Raw genomic sequence first — 24499 nt, 5'->3', positions numbered from 1 at the left:
ATAAATGTTTTTGAAAGGGGAGAAAGACAGTATTGTCTTTATGATTTCCCATTAGTTGAAAAATCAAGATATACTGCAGTCAGATTCTCTTTAGAAACATTTATAACCTGAGTATTAGGTACAGGTATTTATTTTTAATTTGATTCCAAGGGATTTAATATGAAAGATTGAACTTGCAGCCTTAAAAATTTTTTTTGTTGTTGATGCTAGACTTGTAAGAAGAATATGTAAGAAGACTTGTAAGAAGAAAACCACAAATAACAATGAATAAGTTCCTTGAAGTTTTTCAAGATTTGATGAAATTGTTTGCCATGCAAATATCAGCTTACAAAACTCACACAAATCTCAAATACTTACCATATTCACTATCATAGAATATAATGAATTTCTGCCAGGCATATTCTGTGACCACTCTCAGGATAACGTCATTTAAGTAGACAGGCGGGCGAACAGAGAGAGTGTAATCATCATTCCTGTTGCTCCGGGTGAGTCCACAGCCACTCCTTGGGGTCCCAGCCGTTGAGCGCTGAATGAAGAGGTGGGGGATATGCATGGCATCTGCCAAAGACTGGAGGGACCCGGCTGACGTGCAGCCAATGGAGCTGACCAGGGCCAAGATGCCCTGATTCATCAGTTCACAGGCTGCAACAAAGCACAATAATATTCAAAGGTCAATGGGTTTCCTATATTTTCTCTTTTTGAGGAGCAACGCATAAAGCTTATGGGGTTATTACACAACTATGGAAATTTTTTTTTAAAGCTACATTCTACGTGAGGAGATCTTCAAATTACAAACTGCTATTAGATTTCAGTTCAAGAATTCTGTCCTTATTAGCTATTTGACCATGTGCAAATTACTTTGCTTCTCCTATTCGCAGTTTCTTCATCTGTAGAGAGGGTAAAATAGCTTGAATCTTGCAGGATGATTACGAGGATTGGAGATAATTCAGTACCTGTTATTTGCCAGTTACATGATAGGCATTCAGTTAGTGATAGCTATACTTTTATAATTATCAATGTATAATTCAGAAAAAAGATAATTCCTTACCAAGTACATAATACAAGGTTTTCAAAAAGGAGATAATACGTAAACTGGTGAATGAATGAAGGGGGAGATGAAAAGTCCGAGGAGGGCATTTCTGGCCACAGAAAACAGAGCCATTCAGATATCTAAAACTTTGATGACATTTTGTCTCCCTTATTAAACTGGAAAAATCAAAATGTTTTTGTTCTCTTCCTTGACAGTCAGAAAACTCATGGTCAAATCAAATACTACATTTCAGCTACTATCTCATTCTGGTTTCCAGCTGAACAATTTCTAATTTCTACTATATGATTTATGATCTCTGTTTTAATTTCATTTTATCTATTCTGTGCATGCATATACTTACTGAAAAAAATATTTAAAAACAGATCAAATACAAATTATAAGTAATTATAAAGACACAGCATATATAGAAAAAAAGAGTTGAGAAGTGATATCTCAGAATGCTAATCTTTGAAGGCAAGAGATTAGAAATAAAATCAGAAGTAAATTCAGAAGGAATTGAGGCAAAATTAACTCCATTTGAGAAGGTCAGTTATTATAATTGGTCCAGTCTTTATTCTAGATTTTAGGCATTCTAGGTATAACATTCTCAGTATTAGACTTTATTATAGATTGTTTTACATAATTCTTGAAAAATTCAAGGGAAAACTTAGATGATAAGTACCTCCATGTACTGAATTGGCCGGTTAATGAAGGCTGACAAAATGCAAGTTTAGAAGTACTATTTAATGATATGCATATAAACATCAAATAAATTTATTATGATTAATGTTAAGCCAACCAACACATACAAAATAAATTAATAATTATTAGGGACACAAATTTTCAAGCATGAGAGACGTTATATGATTTCAAATAAATGTGAAAGATAGCATCAGGGATGAATGCTTCTTAGACCACAACAGATTGAGGTTGGAGTTTCAGTAAAAATCATAGAGCCTACTCATGTTCATGAATTCAAAACTTATAGAAAGCAGAATGAATTTATAGTTATACTTTCGATGAATTTGTGCAAAACACTGGTCAAAAGTTTGTTTCATTATTGTGGTAAATAAGGCCATTTCTGATTTATATAAGCAAATAGAAATCCACTTAAAAAAAGATTTTGTTTGAAAGCTTGGCTCATTTAGCATTTAAGATCAAAATAAGAAGAGTGCCTTAAGGTATATAATGTATATGTAAGGTATACATAGTTGAATTCAATCTTTAGATTACACTAATTAAAAATGACCAAACAAACATTTTATATAAATCTACCAGAAAAGTTACAAAATTATAAATATAGAAGTTTGAGATGAAAAAATTCAGTTTTATTATTATATTTTGTCACATATAAAAATACATGAAAATTATTTTAATTTTCAGATTTAGAAAGATAAACTCTGAAGAATCATATATTAATCATTATTTAACAGATACACTTGCTTTAGTAAATAATCCGTGATTTCCTGCAATCAACTATGTTACTTCCTATCAACCTCTGTTAGTAAGAACACAAACTAAGCAAATACTGGAAACAGCTATTATTATATAAGCAAAGGTATTATTTTTAGATTATCTACTATTTGGCAATATCCATCCTGCTACACATATTAGCAAGGATAACTGAAATTTCTCTATAAAATAAAAATAGGAATCATCAAAAATTGCAATCAGAAAAACCATATAATGTTAGATCTGAAAGGTAATTTAAAGATCATATAGTCCAGGGATGGAAAATCAGCTTTAACTGCTCTGCCAACCATAACTGGTTGTTAAGTTGGCATCCTGGAACACCATTTTGAGAAAGATCCTGACACTCAATAAGAAAGAGTACCAAAATCATTGTCTTAGGTTTCTCATAGGAAGAGACTGGGAGAATAGCAGCCTGCAAGTCATAGACATACTTCTCTCTTATAGTGCCCAACCTTCTCTTCACAGTTGTCAAGAAAGCACACACTTCCACTTAAAAAAAAAAATAGAAGATCCAGGTCTCTAATTCATTGTCCAATATCCTTTTCCCCATAGCAAGCAAACGATATTCGTAACCTTAAAATTTTGCATGGCAAAGAAAAGATAGACAGAGCTCTCCATAAGCTCAATTGGAGATTGTCTATTGTCAGGTTTGGTAAAAAGAGCTTCCACTAAAGAAGAAAGAAAGAGCTCATACATCTAAACTAGATTGGGATCAATTCACTCAAAACACAACCCCAGTTGGGCACATATAAGAATGGGCCTGCAAGGTAAACTATCAGGGCTATATTTGACGCCCATTTTCCCTATTTTACCAATATAAAACATTGGTTGAAGCAGAGAAGATACAAATTGATTTGCTCTGAGCATCGACCCTTCATAGGGCCCTATATAAAGATTAGTATGAAAAAGAGACTACTATAACTCACTACGGCAGAAGAGAGAGTCAAGGAAATAAAGGGCCACACCAAGAACAGAAACAAAGCTTAGTGGAGCAGAACGCCTTTTGCTACAAGAATTCCATGTCTTGAATGTTAGAAGACTGCATTATTTAGAGTTCCATACAATGCACACTTCAGTTCATTAGATACAGTGTGAAACTGAATTCGGAAGATAAGAGTGTGTTTTTGTGTGTATCCACCACATTTTTATCATAAGAATCCAAGCCAAGGACTTCTCAATGGAATACTTCTTTCCCACTATTATTTTAAGCCCTGTGATTTATTTAAATTATGTATGCATGTACCCACACACCTTCAAACATATACAGCATATTGAACAGCTTGCTGGTTTTGTGACTCCAGCTGTTTGAGATTTTAACACTATTAAAGACGTTTGGAGTCTGCATCAATTACTGAAAGCACACATTTCTTTATTTCTTTTCTTTCTTTCTCTCTCTCTCTCTGTTTTTTTTTCTAAATAGCAATTGCAATCAGCAACACGTTCACCCTTTATGGTCATTCAACAGTTATGGAAATGAAGTTCTCTGTATTAAATGTATAAATTTAAGTTAAATGATGTTCATGTACATTATCTTTTTCACTTCTGAAACTAATGTTTGTCTTCTTTTTCTTATTAAGTAAAATAAAATCTATAAAGGGTCTTGAAATTGATTATCTATTACTGAATACTCAATGACAACTCAGTGAAATATTTTTGAATAGCACCACCCTCCTTGAATACACTTATTCCCTGCAAGATTTTTTCTGACTTATTTATGTTGACAAATTTGTCCTGATATAACCTCTTCCAATGATTTTAAGTTACATCAGAACTTTAGCACATTCCATTCACACACTTATTCTTCAACACACATTTATCAGCTTTCAACCATGTGCCAGAAACTTCTTTGGAGATAAGTGAATATATACGGCAGGTTCTATCCTCAAAGATCTCCCAATCTATTCACCATAGTGTTTCCAAAATGTCCCCTGCATCAGAATTCAAAGTGGAGATTTTAAAAAATACAGATGACTTAGTCCACTCCTAGAGGATCTACTTTATTCATTCCAGGCTAGTAGTCATGTATTTGCATTATTACATGTTATCTGAGTAGTTCTACTGTGTAACCCCTTCTGGAAAACATTACTCTGGTGAATTGTAACCACAATGCTTTTTGATGTGAAGACACATAAAGTTAATAAGAATCATAGTACTCCAAAAGGTGATCCTTATCGTCTTTTTATTTCCAAAAATAAACTAAGATGATTTCATTCTTTTAAGTTCCTCCAACTCATATGCAACATACCATATACCCATAATTCTAAAATGTATGTAATTTCTATATTTTATCATATCTGAAATCAGGACATATTTTAAAATTGATCAATACATTTAATATGATGGATTATTTTTCTTGAAAAACTCATTAATCAATATTGAATTTTAAATTATTGAGCTCTTATAAGTGAGAAAATAAGGTAAGCTTCCATGGCAGATGAGAAAGATTGTACTCTTTCTACAACAGCTGAATTTAACTTAACTTCTTTTTGTCTATTTAATTCACTAATGAACCATAAGCATAGTATTTATAATTGCCTTTTTCGTTTTTCATCCACCAAAAAGTACCTGACCTTTCCTTTTATACTTCTAAGAATATAGTAACACAAAACATTTTCAGCCTACCAAGACATTTAGCATTCTTTGCAAATATGATTTTCAGCAACCATCTGAGAGGTGGCATATAAAAAGTAGGATTAACCTGATAAACATCATCAATGTAGTTTGCCAAAAACATAATAATTTGGAAGAAATTCTTTTAAATAAAGATGGTCTTTATATATAAATAGTGTTACAAGGTCCAATTTAATCACAATTATATACTTAGGAAGTGAGACTACAGAAAAAATTCTTTTAATTATAATTAAAAAGCATTAAGACTTAATTTCTTCTTACAAAGAACGTGAATGGCTAAAATGGTTGATTACCAGCCATCAAATGAACTCAACTGAATAATTTTCAGTCAACTATTTTTTCAACCATTTAAAGCCAGCATGAACCTTTCATTATAATTCATGATCTAAGCCTGAGATGAACTAAACATGCAACCTAGAAACTATTATAAGTCACTTTATTTTTCCATTTATATTTCCTAACAACTCAGTGCAGGAAAGCTATTATTATTCTCATTTCCAAGTCAGGAAACTGGCTAAGTGAAATTAAATGCATTGTCCAAATTCATAGTGTTAGTAAATGGAAGTGTTGGGATTCAAACCTGGCACAGACTTCAATGCTTGGGCCAGAGAGAACTAAAACATCACTGTTTTTAAACATAAAGGCCCATATAAAAAACTGCAAGTCACTTAATTCTCTCTTACTATAAGATTCAAGAAATTTCAGCCTCCTGGATGTAAAAGAGAAAAGATTAATAATGATTTTAATACCATTCTCTCTTTTTTTTTTTTCGGCTTGGGATTAAGGCGCTACTTCTGTATAGTTTTAGCTCCAAATAAAAAGAGTATATATAGAAAATTTCAATAAACCTACTGAGTGAGAAAAGCTATTGAGAAGAATCTACAAAGTATTGACTATACTTCAATCAAGCCCTATAGTGGCTCTACCAATGATGATGTGATAAAAATAATGACTAAATATTACTTCATCTTTGTATAGGTGTTTGGAACTTACAAAGTGTTTTTATATGCATTTTATCAGTATGGCTATATTGGATAAATTCCTGTCATCATTTATTGAACACTAAATTGAAGCTCATTCTTACATTCTAATAAGTAATGGAAACAAGGCTGGAATATGGATTTTATGATATTTACTTTACAACCTTTTGATTATATGTTTTCCTTGCCTCCTATGTATGTAAATTCAGATTATTTGCCTCCCCTTTTAATGTTAGTAACAATTCTGCAATGAACACATTTATTTATGTGCACATATATCTATTTGTTACATATGTAAAATGTATATACTATATCAGGCAAGTGCCAGATAGGATGCAAGGATCCAAAAATAGACAAGTGTATAACGAGAGAGACAGAAGATAGTCACAGGAATGTATAATGATGTGCTGAGTAGCTGCTAGGCCCACAAGTGTCATTATTCTATGACGGTTCCAAATCATTTTTCCTAGACTGTGGGTTGGGGAAGCCTTTCATGCAGAAGTGAATCTGGAGCTGCAATCTGAGCGATAAGTAGGAACTAATTAAGTGAAGAGAAGCTACCTTGATGAAAAATGGTAATGAAAATATTTCCAAACAGAAGAAATAGAATGTGCAAAGACCCTGTGGCAGAAAGATCATGGAATACCTGAGAGGGAGAAGGAAAAGCCAGGTAGCTGGAAAGCAGAGACCATGCTGGAGAGTGGTACAAGATGAGGATGGAGAGGTAGTCAAGAAATGTAATCTTTGACTGGGTGTGTTTTTGTTGTTAATTCAAAGAAGAGCTTTTCATATTTTCAGTATCAACCCTTTACCTGTTATTTATATGTTAAATATCTGCCTTTATTCTTCTTATGTGAAATTTACATATAATTTATATAGCTCTTCAGATGTTTTATAATTATTATACAATCAAATTTGTTAATCTTTCACTTTCAGGAATATTTTGCTTCACATCATGTTTAGAAAGGCCTTCTTCCCATAGCCTACAGACTTACTTATAAAATGATCAGTTTATCTAAAACAACATCTTCCCCATCTATACCCCATAGCTGATCATCGGCTGACAGAAGACACAGCAATAAGAATTTAGGAAACTAGATGAGTGCAGCATGTTATATTTGGTAAATACAGGTAAAATTTGATCTTTATCTGTATAATCTCAGCTAGCAAAAAGTGAGGATTAAATGTAATTGTGACAAGAATGATGATCTATATCATATTATGTGTCTGTCTTCAAAACTTTCCCCATCATTATATAGAAATTCTAATTATTAAAATTATTATTCTTTTACAATATGGCACATCCTCAATTTAGAACTGATTCTTTCAAGATGAGTGACAGAATATTTAATATATTACAGCAAATTATATCTTGTAAAAATAAGAATAAGATCTTGATAAGAAGATATCAGGAACTGTGTTTATGTTGGTGTAAGAAGACAGAGAATGACAAAAAAAACTAATATTTTTACACTGCTGTCTCAGCTATTACCATTTATCCAGAATATCAAACCCAAAATGCAGAAGTCATCTTCAATTATTTCCTTTTTCTTATTCCCTGTACTCCTTCACATCAACTTTGGTTAACCCATACTGTTACTTCTACCTCCTAAATCTCTCTCAAAATCATTCTGTTCTTGAAACATTCACTGCCAGTCCCTTAGTTCAATCTATATCATCACTAACCCAATCACTAAAGCCGTCTCCAAGCTGGTGTGATTTCACAGTCTGCAGCCTAACCTTTCTCCAATCATCTGCATTGTAAACGAGGATATCTATTTTTTAACAATCTCATTGTGTCACATCTATGTTTTAAAAGCCACCATTAAAAGACTAAGGAACCACTGAAGACTGGAGGAAATAAGGACAAATGACAACTAAATGCAATATGGGATCCTGTATAAGATCCTGGAACAGAAAAAATTTATTAAAGAAATTGGTGAATTTTGAATCAGATTTGTAGTTCAGTTAATAATATTGTACCAATGTTAATTGACTGCTCTTGATAATTGGTTATGATATAATATGGCTACGTAAGATGTTCATATTAGGGGAGGTGGGGTGAGGAATATAAGAGAACTCTGCACTATTTTTGCAATTGTTCTATAAATCTAAAGCTATTTCAAAATTAAAGGTTAAAAACATATAAAAATGGCAATGACTTCTAGCTTCTGCAAGAAAAAGCCCGAACTCTTAGCATGGCATACAAAACCCTTCATGATCTGGCCTCGGTCTACATTTTCATGCTCACCTCCAGCTCCTATTCCCTGCCATCACAAATTCCTGCCATTCCACACACTCTCCTACCACCATGCTATTTATACTTTAATCATATTATTTTTTCAGCAGCCTAGGTGCTTATACAAAGTATTGTTTTTGACATCTTAATAACACTGAATCTTCTGATTCACGAACATGGTATACATCTTCATTATTTTATTCATTTATTTTTATGTATTTATTTTTTTTACATTTTTTGTTTATTGCATAACATTGGTTTATAACATTGTATAAATCTCAGGTGTATATCATTATACTTCTATTTCTGCATGGATTACATCATGTTCTCATGTTCACCACCCAAATACTAATTACAATCCATCACCACACACATGTGCCTAATTATCTCTTTCACCCTCCTTCCTCCCCCCTTCCCCTCTGGTAACCACCAATCCAATCTCTGTCTCTATGTGTTTGTTGTTATTATTATCTACTACTTAATGAGTGAGATCATACGGTATTTGACCTTCTCCCTCTGACTTATTTCACTTTGCATAATACCCTCAATGTCCATCCATGTTGTCACAAATGGCTGGATTTCATCTTTTTTTTTATAGCTGAGTAGCATTCCATTGTGTATATACACCACATCTTCTTTATCCATTTGTCCCTTGACAGGGACTTAGGTTGCTTCCAAGTCTTGGCTATTGTGAATAATGCTGCAATGAACACAGGGGTGCATGTATCTTTACTCATTGGTGTTTTCAAGTTAGTTCTATCCTTAATTTTTTGAGGAATCTCCATACTGTTTTCCATAGTGGTGCACCAGTGTGCATTCCCACCAGCAGTGTATGAGAGTTCCCTTCTCTCCACATCCTCTCCAACACATGTTTCCTGTCTTGTTAATTATAGCCATTTTGACAGGTGTGTGGTGATATCTCATGGTAGTTTTGATTTGCATTTCCCTAATAGTTAATGATGTTGAACATCTTTTCATGTGCCTGTTGGCCATCTGTATATCTTCTTTGGAGAAATGTCTGTTAGGTCTTTTGCCCATTTTTCAACTGGGTTGTTAGTTTTTTTGTTGTTGAGATGCACGAGTTCTTTATATATTTTGGAGATTAACCCCTTATCAGATGTATGGTTTGCAAATATCTTCTCAATCGTTAGGTTGTCTTTTCACTTTGTTGATGGTTTCCTTTGCTGTGCAGAAGCTTTTCAGTTTGATGTAGTCCCATTTGTTTATTTTTTCTATTGTTTCTCTTGCCCAGTCAGACAGGGTGCTTGAAAATATATTGCTAAGACTGATGTTGAAGAGTGTACTGCCTACGTTTTCTCTAGAAGTTTCATAGTTTCAGGTCTTACATTCAAGTCTTTAATCCATTTTGAGTTAATTTTTCTGCATGGTGTAAGATAATGGTCTACTTTCATTTTTTGCATGTGGCTGTCCAGTTGTCTCAACACCACTTGTTGAAGAGACTTTCCTCTCTCCATTGTATGTTCTTGGCTCCTTTGTCGAAGATTAGCTATCCATAGATGTGTGGGTTTATTTCCGGGCTTTCGACTCTATTCCATTGATCTGTGTGTCTGTTTTTGTGCCAGTACCATGCTGTTTTGGTTACTATAGCTTTGTAGTATATTTTGAAATCAGGGAATGTGATACCTACAGCTTTGTTCTTTTTTCTCAGGGTTCCTTTAGCTATTCACGGTGTTTCATTGTTCCAAGTATACATCTTCATTTAATTCAGTCTCTTAAAATTTTTCTAAGCAATAAGTGAATAGTGAAAAAAAGGCCTATTCAAAAAAAAGTGAATAGGCCTTGCACTTCTTTTGTCATATTTATTACTAAGTGTTTTGTACATTTATATCCTATTGTAAATGATATTTTTAATTTTAATTTCCAATTTTTCATTGCTATAATATAGAAATACATCAGGTTGTTACATATTGATTTTGTGTTATGAAATCTCATTAAATTCACTTGTTAGTTTTAGTTCCTTTTTTTGTATATTCTTTAGAATTTTCTACATAGACAATCATATCATCTAAAAATAAAGGCAACTGTACTTCTTCCTTTCCAATCTGTATGCCTTTTATTTCCTTTTCATGCCTTATTGCATCGGCTACTACCAGTACAATGTTGACTATAAATGGTAAGAGCAGCCACCCTTCCTTTGTCCCTGATCTTAGGGGGAAAACATTCAGTCTTTGACAATTAAATATGAAGTAACCTGTAAGATTTTTTTGACTGTGCTCTCCATGAAGTTGAGGAAGTTCTATTCTGTTCCTAGTTTGTTGAGAGTGTTTATCAGGAATGAATGTTGGATTTTGTCAAAAGACTTTACAGCATCTGTTGAGATGTTTGCATGGCTTTTTTTTTTCTTAGTCTCCTAATATGGATAATTACATTGATTGATTTCTGGATGTTAAACCATCCTTGCAAGGATAATGCTGGCCTCAGTAAATAAGCTGGAATGTAATTACATCTATTCAGTTTTCTGGAAGAGTTTGCATATAATTAGGGTTATTTCTCGCTTAAATGTCTGGTAGAACTTACCAGTAAAAATTTCTGGTAGTGGAGTTTCATTTGTAAGAAAGTTTTTAAGTCTAAAATCAATTTAAAAAATAGATATAGTGATATTCAGCTTATTTATTTCCTTGTCAGTGAACTTGGGTATTTTGTGTCTTTCAAGGAATTTTTCCTTTTCGTCTAAACTGTCAAATTTATTGGCATAAAGGTGTTCATAATAATCTCTTGTAATTCTTTTAATATCTGTAGAATCTTTGGTGATTGTGCATCTCTCATTTCTGATACTGGTAATTTGTATCATCTCTCTTTTTTTCCTGATCAGTCTGGCTAGAGGTTTATCAATTTTATTAATTTTCTCAAAGAAACAGCTTTCGGTTTCACTGAATTTCTTTATTGCTTTTTGTTTTATATTGCATTGATTTCCACGGTGATCTTTATAATTTCCTTTCTTCTGCTTAATTAGAGTTTAGTTTGCTGTTCTTTTTCTAAAGGGGAAGCTGTGATCATCAGTTTTAGACCTTTCTTTTTTTTCTAATATAGGTATTTAGTCCTATAAATTTCCCTTTCTGTACTGCTTTAGTTTGTCCTCTTTCTGCTAAATTTTACCTGTTATTCACTTTTCCTGCTAACATATAGTTTCTGTTTTATAGTTCTGACATCTGGGATATAGCTCAGTCTATTTCTGTTGCTTATTTTACTTTCTGAAAATGAATGTTTTTTCTTGCATTTTTGTATGTGTCTCATAATTTTAGATGGATTGATAGAGATCAAGATAAATAATTGTAGAGACTAAAGTAAATAGAATATATTGGTACACTTCACCTCCTATCAGACTGTGAGCATATGGGTGAGTCAATCTAGTCAGGAATTGATCTGGATGCGTGTTTTTGTTGTTGTCGTTGTCATCACTATATGCAGTGCACCACAAGCTTTAAATTCCTCTACCAGTAGGCTGCCATTACTTTCTACTTAGAATGGGGTCTGCCAGAAGGTTTTCTTCAGTGTTCCTGCTCCTCCCTTAGCTTTCAGCTGTCCCTTCAAAGCTGCACCACAGGGGATCACCCTCCGTGTCTTGGATCCATTCCCTGTGGTAGCCTGCTGTGTGCTACTCAGCAGTAGGTTCTCTGTTGTCCTGGTTCAGCCTCAGTCTCAGGCAGACTCTGTGCACCTGAACCTTAAAGGAGGACCTTTCTCAATGTTGCTGCCCCTCATCTCTGTCACAGCCAAACACTACCCTTTATCTTTGAGTCAGGAGGTGGTGGGTCAGGCTTTGCAGAATTAGTAGACCTCTACTTGATATTTGTAAAAGATCATGGACTCAAGATTGTTTCCTGCTTCTCCCCTAGGGGTAGAGGACTTTTGTTTTGACCCTTTCACCAGCAGCAATGGACCTGACCAAGTACCCCATGGGTAAGCAGGTTTTTTGCCCCTCCCTCAGCACCTTAAGATTTTTACTTTGTAGGTGATAAAGGTTGGATAAGTGGGTGAAGTATTGTGCCTGCTCCCCTATAGCCATCCAGCACCTAGAGCATGCCTGCGCCACGGAGCGGAGCTCTCTCTGAGATCCTCTTGACACCAACTTTCCTATGAGCACTCAGTGGAGCACCGTGGCAATAGCCTACAAATAAGTATGAACTCCCTTTGTGTCTGGGGTCCCCAGCTATTCCAAACAAACACAGCAGCTCACATTTGGCCTTTACAAATTCACAAAAATTCTAAGTGATTCCTTCTACATTGTGTGGAAGTCAGCAACCTCTTTCTCCAATATTCTGTCAAAGGCCAGACTGTTTACGTGTTTTGTCTCTCCTTGAAGAAGCTTGTCCTTCTTTGGCCTTTGGTTTCCTTGGTTACTTTGAGAAAAGTTATGACATGAAAAAAGTTATGATTTTGAAGATTATTTGGCTTTTTCTCATTTTTAGAGTGGGGACAACTTTCTTTGCACCCTTTTACATTCTAAGCAAAGGTGGAAGTTCAGCCACTCTTTGATTGTTCCTATGATATTTTGTAAGTGCCTATTGAATTGTAATTGCCTGTTTACATGCCAGTCTTCTGGATTAGCCAGTCCTGGTGGTCGAGTGGTTCAGATTCAGCACTCTCACTGATGCAGTTCGGGTTTGTTTCCTGGTCAGGGAACCACACCACCCGTCTGTCAGTTGTCATATTGTGGTGGCTGCATGTTGCTGTGATGCTGAAAGCTATGCCACCAGCATTTCAAATACTAGCAGGGCCACCCATGGTGGACAGGTTTCAGCACAGCTTCCAGACTAAGAGACTAGGAAGAAGGACCTGGCTGCCCACTTCCAAAGAAATTGACCATGAAAACCCTATGGACGAGCATTGTCTGATACAGTGCCAGAAGGTGAGAAGATGGCACAAAAAAGACTGGCCAGGGCTCTGCTCTGCTGTACACAGGGTCACTAGGAGTCAGAATTGACTGGATGGCACTAACAACAACTTCTGGATTAGATGTGATCTTCTCCAATGCTTGTTTGAGACCCAGTACCTTGCACTTTATAAACTCAATCACAGTTTGTTAATTACATTTAGACACACTTTAAGTACTTTTGATTAGAAAGAGTGTTCTCTTTCTGAATGTCATCATGAATGATTTTATTTCTTTTACTAATATTTTATTCCTTGACAGGAATGTCATTCAGGCACACACGTTGTATGAAGAGAAATCACTTCTCTTCCTGGGAACATTCTTATCATGGCCTATAGGCCCTCCATAAGCTCTTGCTTGGCCACAACTCTGACCTAAACTATTACTCTCAGCCTTGCTTATTCTGTTCCAGCCATGCTGGTCTTGTTGCTTTTCTGTGTAGCCCCTTTTTTCTGTTTGGAGTGCTTTTTACCCATATATTCCTTCATCTTATTCCCTCATGCTAGGCCCCTCTCTCAATAGCACCCCTGTTACTCCCTATCTCATGACACTACTTTATTTTTTCCTTAACCGTTGTCATCTGACTACATATCTGTTTGTTTCTATATTTTCACTCTTTCTTCCCCACTAAAACAGAAGCTACATCAGAGCAGGAGCTTTGTCTGTTTTGCTCATGCTTTATGACCAAAACCTAAACAAAGACTGGTCTAACATAGCATTCAATGAATATATGGTGAATGAATGAAAAACTGAATAAACAGTATAGCTGTAATCTAATCTTCAAAGTGGACGTGGTGTAAGGTACTTAGACCACAAATGGACTTTTGGCTTTAATAGTTCACTTTGTTACTCAAAGTCTGCCTGTTTCACAGAAACAGTATACCCCTGCTGATAAAGAAGAATCCTAAGCAGAGTTGACAATAGTAAGAAGGACAATGAGAAGAATCTGTCCTTCATAACAAAAGTGTTGTTTAGCATTCCCCATATGCACTATTTAGAAATACTGACATTCCCTTGTTATAGGACTAGCAAATGTAGGCTCAATGAAAGCAGAGATGTTGTGCATTTTTAACTCAGATGTTCTTGGCATATAGGAGACTTCAGTAAATACTTTTTAAAAGCGTGAATACAATATAATATGTAATAGATTAGAACATTTAATTCATCTTTAGAAACAGTATTCTCCATGGATGCTTTTACAGCAGTAATAGAGCAAATATAGCCTGTTATCTCTTCAGTGTGTAAACATTCATTTTAAAAGTGCCTGAAATTTTATTTGACTAAAATAATCCTTTAATACTATGGCTGTTTTAGATTATTTTAAACTAAGCACAAGAATTCATTTTGGTTTTTAAATGAAGTAAAATGGCTATTTGTATGATCTACTATAGCAACTATGAAAATTCATATGATTTTCTAATATAGTATATACCAATTCATTGTAAGATGATTTAAACTTTTTTTTCTCAATCTCTAATCTATGATTTTATCTTGATCTGATTAAAACATATAATTGGCAGTGGGAGCCTGATCACAGTTATCCATTCATGAATCGATCACCACCATCACAATTTATGGATAATCACATTTCAGTTAGCATAAAATGCACTTGGATTTATTCTCTGCCAGGAAGTAATCTTTTACCATCTGCAGTTTGTTATCATATTCTAATTTCACTAATAATGCCTTTCAACATAGTATCAGAAGCATTTCTATTTCTGGGGAGAAAACTGTCTATGTACTTTACAGAGCGATGGAACAGTGCATAAGGTCAGAAACACTATTTAATAGTTAGCTTGGCCACTGCTAGCAGCAATTATGAAGTGAAAGGAGACAATTCCTGAAAAGTATGGCATAAAATTCATAGCAACTTTTTCAAAAGACAGATTTTCTCTAAGTCACATGGCCTCCTTTCTCTTATATGTTTTTTTAAGCAGCACTGTGCAAGTTGTTGAAAAGGCCTGTATTTAAATCTTTGACACTAATTCTCTTTGAGTGCAATTCACTTAAACACGCAAAGATAATGTTTCTTCCAAGGGAAGGTATAAAATCAAAACACTAGGCTGACATGACAATCTCCGTAACCATCGACACCAGCATGGAAAAAAAAAAAAACCCCGACAAGCCAAGCCTCCTCTTCTTCTGCTATTGCCTAGAAACTGCTGCTTTCAGAGAAAAAGTATGGGGAAATGTGTGGGTTCTATAATCTAGAGACCTGGTGTGCATGCAGGAATCCTGATATTTAGTCCTGGTTCAGATGTGACGCAGTGTTGTCCTTGGGCCAAAATCACTTTTCTCTTTGGGTTTCAGCGTCTTCATGTATTAAAGGTGGTGATTAGATTAGACGGTTTCCCAGGAGACGCCACACTGACACTTCTCACTCTCTCCTCTCCTTGCTTCTGTTACTGACCAGTCTTTCCTCTAGCTGGCACATTCTAACTTACTCGGTTACATTTGGGCCTAGAAAAAGAAATAGGTTTTCTATTTCTTTAAGGAGGCTTTACATACCTCTGTTTTGACATAGGACATTTTTATTTTCCCATTTCCATGTTGGGGTTGGGTGCTATTGGTGAATCAGTATACTCCTGCAAGCTTACGATGAAATGAGTGTGATGGGTTTTATTTCTAATATGCCTGTTTTAAAATGCCCTGGCATTTTGGATTTTTTTTGTCCACTGTGCAAGAGTTTATGGCTCTTTCAAATAAAGGTTTATCTATTTGTAACAAAACCATTTTCTTCTAAATGTGTCTGACACATAAATATTAACACCTTCTCTTCCCTTTCCCCTGCCAAAAAAAAAGAGAAAGGGGAAGATTCTCACACAGTATTCTGATTACTGAGAACTTCCCTTTTTTTAAGAGAAAAGACAAAGAAATTAGGATTCATGTGGATTTATATCAAAGGGGCAACCTCTAGAAATAATATTTCTTCTGCTGACATTCTCTTCCCTGTGTCTTTCCATGAAACACTGCTCTGTTTTTCACTTCACAGCACCTTCTATGTCATACCACCCTGAACTCTTCCCACAAATGATAGCCACGGAAATTGCTTTAATGAGAGTTAGATGCTCCAACTGCAAAGAAATGTTTTATCCACAGTAGTAATAACATAATGATACTTCTCATAGTTTTAGAGATTTCATTTCAAAGCCCTTTCTATCTCTTTCCACCACCCCAAATACCATAAAGTAAACAGTGATCATTATACCCTATTTGCCTCAGAGCATTTTTGCTAATCACAAATGAAAACAGGTATGTGAAAGTCCTTTTTCAACAGCAAAGTTATAATTGACTATAATTTGTATTAACCTTATTCACATGACTCTACTCTTTTACTTGAAGAATCCTGAAGTATAGTTTGAGTAAAGTGATTACAAAAGATTATATCACTTAGAGATTAAGGTCTATAATCATTGATTCAATCAACTATTAAGGACGTGCCCAAAAGAGTACAAAAGCAGTGTGTTACAAGGTGCCCACACTCTTTAGAAGCTTACAGTTGCATTGAATAGTCTAGGCCACCAAATATTTATCAAATATACATAAGATAATTATTTAAAAGAAAACATATGACTAAGTATGCAAATATTACTTAGGTTCAGAAAGGACACACATTTTAATATGAATCGGATCAATTTGGCCTGAATTAGCTGGAGAATTTTTTGCTGAGGAAACACATTAACTCTTAAGTCCCTTTGAACGGGTACCATTTTCCTATTCATTTTTTATTGGCATAGAGTTTGTATTTAAGAAATATTTGTTGAACCAAAAATAAGGTGGAGCTTGAAAAAAATCTTGGTTTTGACAACTGAGGAGGAAGGAGAAGGGTATCCTGGAATATAGAGGAAAGATCTGAATAATGAGCTCTCCTTTCCTTTGGGAAGACAATGGAGAAAACAGACCACTGTGAGACAACCTTGCTCTTATTTTTAGGTTGACCTGAAACAGGGCTACCATAAGTCACTTCGGCAAGAGAGATAATTCGAGAAGTAATGGAACTCGAGTTTCAAAAAATGTAAACCATCTCAAGGCTCCTGGGCAACCTCAGTGAGAACAGTCAACTGACAGTGCAGCAATCAGAGAACGGCTAGTCAGAATGTGAGCTTAAGAGGAGGAATTGTAGAGAGCACTAGCAATTATAAATGGCACGGAAGAGTAGTCGTTTATGTGACGGGCAGAGAGAACTGCTGTGTACGTAGCAATCTTTCCAGGCACAAGTTTATCCAAGAATAGTGATTTCAATCACTCTCATCCTCTTCAAATAATGGCCTGTTTACTGAGTAAAGGTCTAATCGTAATGAGATAAAATAAATGCAGTCAAGTTACTATGTTCCTGTTCTCCATACAGCTTGGTATCACTACATGTTAATTTTCTATGGAATCTATAATACGAAGAGAGAGAGAACAAATACCATTTCAAAGATGTTTAGGGAAGAATAGAATCGCAACTATTGTGCTGGTCACATGTATGTGCTCTGAAACGAGAGTGCCTGGGTTTTCATTCCAGTTCCTACGCTTTTTCTCTGTATGATTTCAGGAAAGTTATTTAACCTGGAAAGTTATTTAACTTGTCTCATTTCCTCACCACTAAAGTAGAAATGATATCAACATATGACACCAAAGATTATCATAAGATTTAAATAAGTTAATACCTTTTAGGGCAGTGCCTGATACAGCTTAGTAAATGTTAGCCATTGTTTTTAAATTTGAATTTTTAACAGAATAGGCTTCAGGAAGGGAGGCTCTAAAATAGTCTATTAGGAAGGGCAGATGGGTTACAGCTAGACAGGAACTTAAAAAACCATAAGAAAAATGGATTGTTAAGGTAGTAGAGGAAATTTTGAGTCACTATTCATACAACAAATGACTACTGGATACCTATGATGTGCAAACCTGTGTTTGATGCTTTAATTAAAAAAAACAAATGAATTCCATGAAAATTCCTTCTTGCATCTCAAGTCATAATTCTGAATTTTAGATTTTTAAGTATTCTGAAAATGTTCATATCCTATATTTCTTACATGTCTTCTTTTACTAGCATTTTCTGAAGGAGATCAAACTAGTTTCCCAAGCTGAGCGTGCCTCAGAGCTACACGTAAGTTATGACTGGGAGTGATTAACCACAGACAGTCACCTCTTTTGGCCCTTCATGAATGCAATCACAGGAATCAGCTAAAATAATTAAAGCTATCTGCTTGAAATGTTCTCTCACTGTGAATAAACAAACTTGTACAAACTGTGTACATCCCTGAAATATCTTGCTAAGACAGTGTGATTGCGCTGAAAAGAAACCAATATCAATGACCTACAAGGACAAGTTTTTTAATCAGAATTTAAATGAAATCTTCTTTTAAACATGATCTCTTGGTTTACATCATTTTAAAATAAAGTTCAGATTCTCTCATGATCCTTAGAACTCACTGGGTTCCTTCTCTACTCATCAGTTAAGTGAAAAATGCAAATAAAATTTACTATTATTATCTCAAAATATGTTTTAAAAAAGTTTAACACGTTTTTCTTGCCTATATTTCCCTTTTTTCACTCTGTATTGAAAAACACAAATATGTGATAATCTATGTCTTATTCAATTACCATTTTTAAAACATTAAATTAGCCTTGGGGATTAACATTTCCATTTATAAAATAAGGAACAGAATGATTTGCCAAATCTATAACAGAAATAAGCAGCAAAATCAACTTGGAATAAGCTTATTCTTCCATTGATTCATTATGGAAAATTTTAAAACAAAGATAACTAGACTAAAAATAAACTTAGTTAAATTATTAAAATGCAATGTCTTTAAATGTATGCTAATGCATTTAGAAGAGTGACACCACAGACTTGGGGATGCAGTAGAAAATGATTGGGAAATGAAGTGGATTTCATTTCCTTTCAAGTTTTGGACGTGAAGAACAAAAATCTTTGGTTCAGGGAAAAAAGATCTGGACGTTTTGGTAAACCTAATCTTATTTTATTTATTTATTTATTTTTTTGTGAGGAAGATCAGCCCTGAGCTAACATCCATGCTAATCCTCCTCTTTTTGCTGAGGAAGAACGGCTCTGAGCTAACAAGTAAACCTAATCTTAATTAGTGGTTCTCAAGGGTACTGTCTACCTTGACCAAACCAGTGCAGTGTTAGCTACTCTGTCCAGGCTTTGTGTTTGCCTATTAGTCAGAGACACTGGACTTGGAAAGAAGAGCTTAGACAAATGCAGTTGGAAGTGGACAGAGAAATTGAATAATCCATAGTGCTTGGAGCTCTTGAATTTAATGAGTGTAAGCCCTGGCAAGGAGCTAGTGAATGCTGATATAAAATTAGCTTATATTTCCAAAATTACAATTTTAGCATTATAATATATAAAATTATAAAATTAGTTTATATTTAAAGCCAAAGCATTGTGGTGGCATCTTACATTACTATTTCAAGGCAGAAAAAGAAAATGCATAGAGGAGAATTACATAGAAAACTGCTATTCTTGATTTTATTCTCTGTAAGCAGTGATGGGAAAAATACAAGAAGAAAAATATATGAATAGGTAGTAATACACAATTTTAATATTATAATAATGTTATAATATTATACGGTTATATACTGTATACTGTTGTATTTAATATATTAAATATATAACATATGCCATATATTATATAGACACATACATATATTACTTATGTTACTTAAGCTGATATTGTGGGACACTGAGAAAAGACAATTCAATTTAATTTAAGCTGCTATATATTAAGAAGCTATACTACGGGCTTTGGTGAAGGAAATACAATTCTTACACTCAAAGATCTTACAAAGGGATGAAGGCAGCCTGGATATATAACTTCCTAATAAAAATTTGCGTCTCACATTTATCTGCAAAATGGAGGTACTAAAGCTTATAGGCATTAAGCTTGAAAACAGTAAAATATTTGAAAAATGTAAGCTATTATGGCAGCTATTAAAAGATAGTCATTTATTGGTTTCAGAAATGCAAAAGTATATAAAATAAAATTGTATTTATTCCTAAACAGGAAAACATTTTTTAGAAAAATGAACACTATGATCTGCAATTTTTGCAATTGACAGCCTACCATTAGTCATATCCCAAGCATCAGCCAAGATCACTTCTTATGTTTCACTCTTTATATTTGAATATATTAGTGTTTAGGCTATCTAAATGGATCAAAAATGAGATTTGTTCATCAGGAGTTAGGAGAAATTAATTACAGATTTGAGCCCTGAATAAATAATGCTCAAGTTTATTATAAAACTTGATTGTTATCAAGTATGTATCTTTTGCACATAATTCCCTATGGAATATCCATTAAGGATTAGGCTAAAGTGGAGCAAATTGTGCACTGAAAAAGAATCTTTGGTATATAATATTAATTATCAGATGTGAGTGAAAACACATACACCTCTTGGTGTCAACCACTTTTAATTAAGGGTAAAATGAGATCATCATAATTCCAAATTGCAAGTGCTTCTCACATGTTGAATTTTATTGTACTATTTTTTCAACTTCTGTCATACAAGAAGAACTTTTGTATTTCAAAGTAAAGAAGTATCGGAATGCCAAAACATCACTGCTTACAAATGAGAACCTTGAAATAGAATGTAGTCATCTCATTAAAATAACTTTGGGGTTTGTACATTTTGAATAGTAATGTCTTCAACATGATTGATAATGTTGTATTAGGATAAACTCTTTTCCAGTAAGCTGTTTCATTGACAGATACATGGAATTTTAATTTGCCCTTTTAAAGACAGTGATGATCTCCATGCTATTAAATAATATGTCTATTAATACACAGCACTGATATGCAAACTGTCTCCTTTTCTAAATAAGATAAATATTTTTATAGAGTCATGGCTACGTTTGTTCCCTTGCAAGAGTACAGAAATGTTGAATTGACTCTGAAACTACCTAAAGGTTTATTTCAAAACATACGTAAGAGAAATACTCTCTTTTTAGTCCTAAAGTGACTTTGACAGACTGTAGTTGCACTTTCTGAAGAGTATGAGCGAAGGGATTAGACCAATGAGTAAAATATTAGGAGTTAGAATCAAAGAAGATTGGTGATGTTTGTGTTTGTATTGTGTTCGCATCATCAGAGGGAATATAACTTCTGGATAACATCTCATATTTAGCTCTAATCATGATCTTTGATAAATATATCAGCTGCTATCTTCAGCTTCTAGCCAGAAAGACATTACACAAGAGGCAGAAATATATAATATGTTTTAGATTTGAGTATGGATCTGAGGATAACTTCATCTATAATTGGTAGATTATTTTTCTCTTCTTTTTCCTCTTTCCCTTTCTTTAATTTTGATAAAGATAAAATGTGAAAAGAAAATAACAGTCACCACAATTCCCACCACTAATCGAACACATTACCCAATTATATTCCCCAAATAAGATAAGATGGATTTTATATTTGGGTGTGTAAGATTTGGATGTTATATTAATGGGAAAACCATAAGACAAAACCCCGTTAAAAAAATAATATTGGACTTACTGTTTCTGGTTCTGTATGTAAGTAACTTGGAACTCACCTTGCTGTCTTAACAACAAGTAAAAATCTGAAGATACTGAAAAACCAACAACTCTTCTTGGATCCATAAGATGGGAGGACACAGGGCAAACAGCTGCCCTCAATACTGCAGAAAAACAGGCCAATACAGGTCATCACAGCTTATCAGCTTACCAGAGCAGAGACTCACAAGTGGAAACCACTGGAAACCAGTGCTGGAGTAGGAAAAACTGAACTGTAACTGACAAATTGCTGAAGGCTCAGTGCAGACAACTCTGAGAGTGGAAAACTCCAGGGGTAGACCCGGTCCTAGGAGCCCCTACAATGTTGAGAGATTGAATTCTAGGAGCTTGACCATGTTCCTGCAGTAAATGTCAGAGAAAACTCCCCTTGGGCCTTCAGCAGGGGGAGGGAAAAAGGAATCATTTTGAAATACACCAGAGCACTCTGTTCTTCTTAACAAGGTCTGCCATTAGGGGAAACTACTTAACCAGAGCCTGTTTGCTGGGGTATTATCACAGCCTGATTTACCTGGAGAAGGGAAACACCCAATTCCAGCCTGCTCTAGCCACCCTGTCTCACCCAAGGTGAGAGAAAAAAACTTGAGAAACACTTGTGAAGTTCACAGTCCAGAGGCACAGGCTCACTAAAAGACTGAGACCTAATCATAGGACTATAGAAGGCTTCCCCTCCCCCCACACCACCACTATATCACTAAGGCCTATTCACAGCAGTTCCTTTTACCCAGTATATCATGTCTGGTTATCAAGAAAAAATTATAAGGCGTACCAAAAGAAAAAAACACAATTTGAAGAGACAGAGCAAGTGTCAGAACCAGACATGGCAGAGATGTTAGAATTATTAGGCCAGGGATTTAAAACAACCATGATTAATATGCTAAGGGCTCTAATGGATAAAGTAGACAGCATGCAAGAACAGATGGGCAAGGTAAGCAGAGAGATGGAAATCCTAAGAAAGAACCAAAATGAAATGCTAGAGATAAAAAATACTGTAACCGAAATGAAGAATGCCTTTGATGGGTTTATTAGTAGACTGGGCATGGCTGAAGAAATATCTCTGAGCTAGAAGATATATCAATAGAATCCTCAAAAACCAAAATGCAAAGAGAACAAAAACTGAAAAAAAAATATCCAAGGACTGTTGGACAACTACAAACGCTGTAATATAAGTATAATGGGAATATTAGAAGAGGAAGAAAAATAGAAAGCAACAGAAGAAATATTTGAAACAATAATGACTGAGACTGTCCCCAAATTAATTTCAGGCCCCAAATCACAGATCCAGGAAGCTCAGAGAACACTAAAAAGGATAAATGCCAAAAACACTACACCTAGACATATCATTCTCAAATTACAGAAAATCAGATAAAGAAAAAATTCTGAAAGTAGCCAGAAGAGAAAAACACCTTACCTGTAGAGGAACAAAGCTAAGAATTACATCCGACTTCTTAGAAACCATGCAAGCCAGAAGAGAATAGAGTGAAATATTTAGTGCTGTGAGGAGAAAACCCAATCTAGAAGTCTGTACTCTGAGAAATTATCCTTCAAAAATGAAAGAAATATTGGGGCCAGCCCAGTGGCATAGTGGTTAAGTTCATGTGCTCCACTTCGGCTGCCCGGAGTTCACAGGTTCGGATCCTGGGCATGGACCTACGCGTGGCTTATCAAGCCAAGCAGTGGCAGGCATCCCACATATAAAGTAGAGGAAGACGGGCACAGATGTTAGCCCAGGGCCAATCTTCCTCAGCAAAAAGAGGAGGATTGGCAACAGATGTTAGCTGTTAGCTCAGGTCTAATACTTCTCAAAAAAAAAAAAAAAAAAAAGAAATAAAGACTTTATCAGACAATCAAAAATTGAGGGAAATTGTTGCCAATAAAACTGTCTTGCAAGAAATTTTCAAATTAGAGAGAAGGAAAATAATATAGACCAGAAACTCATACCTATATAAAAAAAGTAAGAGCATCGAAGAAAGAATAAGTGAAAGTAAAATAATAAATTTTATTTTTCTTTTTCTTAATTGATTTAACAGATAGTTTGTTCAAATAATAATAGAAACAGTATTTGATTATGTATGCTTATGTATATATCTATGTGTATATTTATATATATATGCTTATATATAAGTGAAATGAATCATAATAATACAAGGGAAAAGAGGAAGGAATAAGGATTATTTTGGTATTATAAGGGATTCATACTACTCATGAAGTGGTACAGTGTTATTTGAAATACAGTTATTGAACCTGGATTAGTTATAAATGAGATATTGCTAAATCTAAGGCAACCACTAAAAAAAGTAAAAAAATAAGTATAATGTTTTTCTAACAAAGCAGAGAAAATGGAATTATGTAAAATGCTCAATGAAAACCACAAAAGGCAGAAAAAGAGTGGAAGACAAAAATTGGAACAAAGAATAAGCGTGACAAATAGAAAAGGGTAACAAATATGGTAGATATCAATCCAATTATATCAATAATCACTTTGATTGTCAATGGTCTAAATCCACTAATTAAAAGACAGACTGTCAAAGTGGATCAAAAAAATACAACCTATGTATTTGTTGTATACAAGAAACTCACTTTAAATATAAATACACATTAGATTGAAAGTAAATGGATGGAGAAAATTATACCATGCTAATACCAAGCAAAAGAAAGCAGGAAGTAGCTATATTAATTTTAAACAGAATAGACTTTAAAGTAAGGA

General features: G+C 34.4%; 1 protein-coding gene across 4 annotated transcripts in view; it reads right to left on the bottom strand.

Moving 5' to 3' along the window:
- The window catches only part of GRID2 (glutamate ionotropic receptor delta type subunit 2), a 1475972-nt gene that overhangs the window by 724901 nt on the left and 726572 nt on the right, over window positions 1-24499 (bottom strand). For all 4 annotated transcript variants that reach the window (XM_087434598.1, XM_087434599.1, XM_004430960.3 and 1 more), the window contains one exon: window positions 358-642. In XM_087434598.1, the coding sequence (XP_087290724.1) occupies window positions 358-642 (285 nt within the window). The remainder of the gene's footprint in view (window positions 1-357; window positions 643-24499) is intronic.

This window comes from Ceratotherium simum, chromosome 8 (assembly GCF_057802395.1).
Source record: "Ceratotherium simum simum isolate JZ-2026a chromosome 8, ASM5780239v1, whole genome shotgun sequence".
NCBI classification, from domain to species: domain Eukaryota; kingdom Metazoa; phylum Chordata; class Mammalia; order Perissodactyla; family Rhinocerotidae; genus Ceratotherium; species Ceratotherium simum.
This window is presented reverse-complemented; position numbering and strand designations above follow the sequence as displayed.